Source organism: Chinchilla lanigera, unplaced genomic scaffold (genome assembly GCF_000276665.1).
Source record: "Chinchilla lanigera isolate Chin_1 unplaced genomic scaffold, ChiLan1.0 scaffold00010, whole genome shotgun sequence".
Lineage (NCBI taxonomy): Eukaryota > Metazoa > Chordata > Mammalia > Rodentia > Chinchillidae > Chinchilla > Chinchilla lanigera.
The window spans coordinates 2983344-2991087 of NW_004955411.1; the positions used below are offsets into that span (position 1 = coordinate 2983344).

A 7744-nucleotide genomic window follows, 5' to 3' on the forward strand; every position below is an offset into this window, starting at 1 on the left:
GCTTGCCAGGCAGGCATTTTGCCACTGAGCTAAATCCCCAGCCCCTACCATGTATTAATCTTAAAAAAAAAAAATGGGGAGAGACTAGTATAGTGAAACCTCATGTACTGGTTACCCAGTGTCAACCATCATTAACATTTCAGTACTTACATTTTTTTTTTTTTTTGTCTTTTTGAGACAGGGTCTCGCTATGCAACTTAGGCTGGCCTTAAACTCATTTTGTAGCCCAGGCTAGTCTCGAACTTGCAACGATCCTCCTGCCTCAGCCTCCGGAGTGTGAGTACTGGGATTACACACGTGCGCCACCATGCTTGGCAGTACTTACATTCTAGTACTCTAAATACATTTAATTTTCATTTTTCACTACTTATTTCATTTTTAAGCATTTTTTGTTGTATCTATTTGAAAATGTACATTTCTGTATTTTAACCTTAATGTCCCTAATGGCAAAAGTACTGTAATTTTACGAAGAACACACCAGAGCACCACGGTGTGAGCACTGCGCTCTTCTGCTAAGTGCTAGCACAGCAGAGCAGTAAGTACTCTACCGATGTGCATACTCACTAGCTGCTTCCAATGCCATCGCCTTCTGGAGACCGGGTGTACGTGATCTTGAACTCTATATCCGGTACGAGCTGCATAGCCCTACGATAAAACTTGATGGCTACGGGAAGACACAAAGCTAAGTTAGCCATGACCACACATTTTTGTCATTTCCTCTGATTACTCTTAGCTACACTGTAATTTGGTAACTTTCTTTTCAAATAGCCAAATTCATTTTCTATATACAACAGCTGTTCACTGAACAAACTCATACCCAAACTCTACAGCTCAGAAAGTAACCTTTCAGGTTAATGTATGATGGGAATTTAAGATGTATTTTACTGTTACCTTCCTATCCTTCCCATGTTCTTCTCACCCTCTCATGTCTCATCGGAATTTATTTTACACAACTCTACGGCCCAACAGAAACACTTCTAAGAAGAAAGGATTTTTTTTTTTTTAATGATGAAGTTGAAGAAATTCAAATGCTTCCTACTGGATAGAGCACAGAAAAGAGTTCTCTGAATTTACTCTTCAAATCCAACTTCCTTCAGCTCAGCTGTGTGTTTAGTTAAATAACCTTTAAAGCTTGTTTTTAAACAAATTCCTCCTGGCCTGGTGGTTAGAGCTCTCCCTTCACAGAGAAAAGCCAGTGGAACCCAATGAGCTCTTTGCCCCTGGATAGGGTCTGTTCACTTCGATACATCCTACCGCGTTCTGTTATCCTGCGTGAGTTATCACCCATTAAGTACTGAGCTGGAATCTTACAAGCTAATGAAGACTGCATAGGGACTGAAAATCTATGTAGGAACATGACTAGAAGAAACTTGCAAATAAATGCAGTAACTGTAAGTGATATTATTCTGGGGGCATTTTCAAGTAATTTAAGCACAAGCTTTTGTCATGTGCCCCAATTATTCCCTTTATTGTTAAAAAAAAACAAAAGCACAATTACAAAGCTAATATGGTAAACAGTCTGTTTTAGTATGCACTCCTATCGGGCTAATGAAACAATTAAAGCCAAAGCTTGCTCCTTTAATAAAATGAAATTAGAACTTAACAGCTACATGTTCCTTGATTTATCCTTTGTATTTCCCTCCCCTGAAGTAGTTTTCACCTGTGAAAGGAGCATATCTTATGTTAAAATAAATGCACTAATGAAGTATTAACAAATACTAAAGTTAAATGTAGAAAAATATTTATTTTACTCGTTCTATCGCTGTGATGTTTCCCAGTAATATTTTTCGGAAAGACACAAGCCATATAAAATATAAATTTTATTTTTTACCTAAAAAACAATTTTGAATATAGGGAGACTGATGCTCTCTATCAAATAACTTCTAGTAAAAAAGAAAAAAAGATCGGTGCCAGAGACTTGTCACCGAGACCCGCCACAGCCGCATGGCCCTGGGCTGAGGCTCACCTTCGTAAAGAGCTCCATTCTGTTCTTCCTCTACTGCCTTCAGGAAGAGCTCTCGAGCCTATACAGATAAAAAGTGAAAAACAATGTTTGAAAATATGTATTAAAAATAAAATACCGATGGCAGGAGGGCTTTTTCAGGAAAAATGCTAGAGCAGTTGGACACTGAGGACAAAATGAAGCATTTCACTTTAAACCCATACCTTACATAAAAATTGACTGGAAATGGATCAGAGACTTAAATGTAAAACCTATAAAGCTTTTAGAGAAAATGAAAAGAGGGGTCAGGTGTACAGTTAGGTGGCAGAACCCCTGCCTGGCAACCGCAAGGTCCTGAGTTTGATTCCTGGTACCAAAAAAAAAGAACAGGAAAAACAAAAAGAAAACTTTGGCAACCTAGGACTAAACAAAGAGTTCCTACACATGATATGAAAAACAATGCATAAAAGGGAAAGTTTATGAATCGAGCCTCATCAAAAAATCTTTGCGAAGTACCCTGGGTACAGGGATGAAAAAATAAGCTACAAACTGGGAGAAAATATTTACAGCTCACATAGTCAACAATGGGCTTGCATCTCAAATACAGCACATTGAGAAATCTCAAAGATAAAACAGTAAAACCATAAACAGTTCATCTAGAAAAAGCACAGCTATTTCACCAAGGAGATATGGGTGGGAAATAACAACCTGAGAAGATATCGTTAGTCATTAGGGAAATACAAACTAAAATCACAACCAGCTATCACCATCTACTTACCACAGTGGCCAGCTATAAAGTAAGGACACTATGCCGACGAGGACACACGGAAACTGGATCACTCACACGTTAGTAGTGAACACATGGCAGAGATACTCTGGAAAAGTCTGGCAGCTTCTTTTAAAGCCAAACATGTACTTACCAAAACTCAGCAATTACACTCTTGGGCATTCATCCCAGAGAAATGAAAGTTTATGTTACGGAAAAACCTAAACACACATATTCATAGCAATTTTATTTACAGTGGCCAAAAACTGGAAAACTCAACTATTTTTCAACCAGTGTCTAGTCTAAAAATCTGGGAATATCTACGCCACACAGTACTATCTTGAAACAGATAAGAGCAGACTACTGGCATACAACTTGGACAGATCGCAAGGCAATTACACCGAGTGAAAACGGCCAATCTCTAAAGGCTATATATTGTATGATACTATTTATCGAACATTCTTCTAATGCAAAACTTATAAAATGGAAAACAGATTAGTGGTGTTTGCCAGTGGTTAGGAATGGCTAGTATTATGGCTTGTATTTAGATGTTCCCCTAAAACCTCAGGTCATAGGTGGGGCTTTTTGGAGTTGGCAGGATTTAGGGTGTGAGATGCTGGGATCAAGGATGTGATGCTAGGACTGATTCACAGTATGATGCTATGATTAAGGGTGTGTTGTCTGTCGTAAGGGTGAATAGCCTGGATAAAATATAAGAGACAGGAAAAGGGCTGCTGTTGTTCGTTGCTTGCTGCTTTTTGCCAGCCATGAATTATTTCTCCTCTGCGATGCCCCTCTGCCATGCCACCCTGCCTTGGAGCCAGCCAACTATGAAATGAAACCTCTACAAACTGTGAGCCCCAAAATAGACCTTTCCTACTTTAATTTCAGGTGTTGGGTATTTTGTCTCAGTAATGAGAAAACTAAGACAGGCAGGGAAGGGCAAGTGTAACTATAAAGAGGAGGGATCCTTGTGGTGATGAAACAGTATGTGAAAGTGGCCAGACCCTAAAGACACAGATACCTCCACTAGCAAATGCAGCTGAGGGATCATGAAGGGATGGCCCCATGTACAATGTACCTGATAGCAAGAACCATAAGAGCTGGGCGTGGTGGTACACGCCTGTAATCCCAGCACTTGGGAGGCTGAGGCAGGAGGATCATTGTGAGCTCAAGACCAGCCTGGTCTACTAAGTGGGCTCAAGGCCAACCTGAACTGCATAGTGAGAACTTGTCTCAAAAACAAACAAACAAACAATCTACCACAAGAGATTGTAAACCACACACTTGCCCAAAAGCTGTAGCAACTTCACACAGGAACTACGTCTGCAACAACATCTGCCTAGCAGTTAATTGCTTATTCAACCTTGGGCTGGTGCCACTCTTGCTACTCATCCTTGTAGCCAAGGGTAACTGTTTCAAAACAACTTTTGTAACCTTGCTCATTTTTACCTTTAAAAACCCTTGTCTCTCTTGCCTCCTCAAATATGCCTACAATTTACCTTTTGTAGCACACACAGTCCAGACTGCAATCTGCTCATTCTACAATCAAATCTTTTTTTTTAAGAGCCACTCTTTATCGTCATTTAAGCTGACAAATTCTGCATCACGATTGTGGTAGTGGTGACACAAAGCTACCCGTGTGCTATGGTTTATATCTAGATGTCTTACGAAGCTTCATTTGCTCACAGGTGGGGCTCTGGGAGGCGATTAGCTCCTGGGGGTGTGATGCCCACCAATGGGTCAGTCCACTGATGAGTTCACAGCTAAATGTCATGTGGGGAGGCAGGACACTGGGGGTGTGGCCTGCAAGGGTACGTCTCCCTCTTTCCTCCCCGTTGTTTTCTCTGCCTCCTGCCTGCCACTCCTTGAGTCAGCTGACTATAGGCTGAAATATCTACAAATAGTGAGTCATCCTTTAATTTGTAGGTGATGGGTGTTGTGTCTCAGCAATGAGAAAGTAACTAAGACACCATGTCATATAACTGCAGATATATAAATAAATGCTTTTAAACCCAGGAAATCTACGCAAGCTCTGTGGATTAAATCAGGGTTCATTTCCCACTCTTTGATATGGTATTACTGTTATCCAAGATGTCACCATGGGAGGAGGCTAACTGAAGGATTTACAGAATTTCTACCTGTAAGGCTGCAATGATTTTAAAATAAGAATTATAATAAAACAGGTCTGCAAGGCTTTGGTCACCATGGCAATGTTAGTTGGTTAATTGCTAAGTGTAAAAAGAAACGTGGATCACATGGTGTGAAGATGACATAGCCTCCAGGGAAGAGGAAGATAATGCAAAGCAAAATAATGTTCTCGGTATGAACAGGAGCCAGGACAGAAGCGAGCGCCTGGACAGCGTTCAAAACGTTTTCACTCTGAGCACTTGCAAAACTTCGACAATAGGACATGATTAATACAAAACACTGCGTGAACCGAAGACAACTTCTGCAAAGGTACACAGTAGAGTAAGCCTCATTTGGGCTCCTGCTAAAACTCCAGAGGCATCAATCTTTTAGAGATCACATGAATCCTAAGTTAGTAAAAGGCAGCTCCTTGAGGACAGTTTTCATCTGCAGAGAAGGGAGCTCTGGGTATTACTCAAAGCACCTAGAGGTAGTGAGGACGTATAAATTGGTACAGTAATCAAGTTTTCCACAGAAGGAAAAATACTTTTATTTTACAAATTACATGTTTATGGCTCCAGGGTATGACCACGTCCTTACACTATTGAAAATTCTGCTGCCCCCTCCCTCCAGAATAAAAAAGAATAAAAGGAAATGTGTTAGAATGTCTTTAGTACTTAACTTTTCCTCTTTTGCCAGTTCTTGCTTTCCTTTGGCGTCTGCGGCTGCTTTCAGCAGAGCGCCTCTTGCTGCTCTGCCAGGCCGCGTCTCCATGGTGCTAGTGCCCACGCCTGGGGCAAGTTCAAACATCCACTGAGCCCTGAACATCTGGAGCTGAGCCTAGGAGCAGAAAAGGACTTCAGGACTCACGAAGACAGGCAGCCAACCTCTGGAGCAGTTTATAATGTACCCAACATGCAAATTCTTGTTATTCTAAGTCAAGGAAAGCCTTTTCTGTTACTAAATACTAAACTTTTATTATATTCTCAATTTTCTACCTAAAACTTTAAAGAATGAAAATTGGCCCATAGTAACTGTTTATACAGGGGGCTGGGGATTTAGCTCAGCGGCACAGCGCCTGCCTGGCAAGCGCAAGGTCATGAGTTCGATTCCTGGTACCAGAAAAAAAAATAATAATAACTGTTTATACAGCAAAAGTATAATGGTATCGCAGAAGTACATTTTAACTACAATTAAAAGTGTAAGCCATGACCTAGGGACTGAACTTCACAGCTTCCCATAATGTGTTCATGAGTGCATCACCTAGCAGACATTAAAATGCTGCTAAGAGCTCTGTAGGTGAGCCTTAAGTCTTTCTTTTAATAAACATTCTGTATTTGAAAAAGGAAACATTTTTCTCATAGGTTACCATTTCAAAAATGTAAAACAGAAAGTGAAGTCCTCGACATGGTGGACTCTGAAGGGCTGCTCACGTTCCTCTTTGGGAATAAAGAACTCGTCAGAACAACTTCCAAAGTACTGAAAACAGCCCCGAGTTGTCGGCCTTTTGCGTATTGCCTCAGCATGATCACACTGCCTTCACAGTCGCCACCCAACCACTGGCTGAGGGCTGATAAAGCCTCTTGCAACTCCAGACATCTCCGAAAGGGTACTCCATCCTCAGAGCCCCCGCAGGACTAAGGAGGTCCATGAAGACTGCACTGCTGGGGCTGGGGACTTAGCTCAGCGGCACAGCACCTGCCTAGCAAGCGCAAGGTCCTGAGTTTGGTTCCCGGTATGTGGAGGGGATCTGCACTGCTGAACTTCTTCCCCTGACCCCTTGGTTCTACTTCCCTCCCTACTCTGGGTGTGGACCCACAAGGGTGCCGCAGTAAGCCTCACGCGTGGCGACATCCCCTTCCCTCCCAGGGAAACCACTCCCCCAAACACGGCCATTGCTAATAGCATTGTGTATATTCTTCCTGGCTTCCTTTTTTTGAAAAAGGTATGTCTAAAATATGTTGTAAAAATATTTTCCACAATTCCTTAACTAAAATTGTCCTTCAAAACCATCGACCTCTCCATCTTCTAACAGCCCAAACTGGAGGGACTTGTGGTAAAGAAATACCGGATTTAAGGATGACCTCCATCAGCAGAGAGGCCTAGGAGCCCTTGGTCACAATTGCCACTCCAGTCCCTTACGAGCAGGGTCTCGACATGGCTCTTTTCCCAGTATGCCTTTCCATCCCAGTGCTCGTATTTTAGTCATGTACACGTACGCTCTTGAAAAAGTTTGTTATTCTTGCACAGAGGCTGCCAAACCCCAAGTGACCACACAGATGGAACCAAGGGCAAACGTACCAGACTCTTTTTACTGGGATCCACCAGACCGATCTTGTGAAGTGTTCAAAACTGCCAAACCGCAACGTGACTGCTATCCAGGGCTCCTTAGATTAGCAAGGCCCCCGACTTCGGTCTCCGCTACACTTTCTCAGCTCAAAGTAGTTAAGATTAAAACTACACCTATTCTCCCCTAAAGCAGTTAGGGATAGCTCTTCAGAGAGAAGAAACATTACAGACAGCTAAGTTAGGTAGAAATCAGTAGGCAGTCAGACAGGGGCGCACACTCAAGGAAGTCAGTGCAGAAGATGAGAACCCATCAGAACTGCAGCCGGAGGCACATGTGAAGAAGGCAAGACCCTAACATAAAGTCACAATGGCCAGACCTGCACACCTTCCTAAGGCATAAATGGAAACTTGAGATGACACTGTAATTTGTACCACCTGGTCCACACACAGTATGCATCAGGCACTGGATGGGTGACCAGAACACCTGTACCCATGCCTTCCCCAAAATATTCCTGTTTTAGAAGTCAGAGTTAAGCCAAGGTTAACGATGTCAGCCATGCACCCTTGCTATGTGCCCCACTTCCCTTCTGAATCAGTATTAGCTAAGCAGCTTGTTA

At 42.2% G+C, this 7744-nt stretch overlaps 1 protein-coding gene across 1 annotated transcript in view; it reads right to left on the bottom strand.

The window, feature by feature from the left end:
• Fbxo9 (F-box protein 9) overlaps positions 1-7744 on the bottom strand; it is a 33271-nt gene that overhangs the window by 22827 nt on the left and 2700 nt on the right. The window contains exons 2-4 of the mRNA XM_005377610.2: positions 5520-5678; positions 1967-2024; positions 565-664 (exon numbers count right to left, since the gene is read on the bottom strand). Coding sequence (XP_005377667.1) covers positions 565-664; positions 1967-2024; positions 5520-5666 — 305 coding nt within the window. The 5' untranslated portion in view covers positions 5667-5678. The remainder of the gene's footprint in view (positions 1-564; positions 665-1966; positions 2025-5519; positions 5679-7744) is intronic.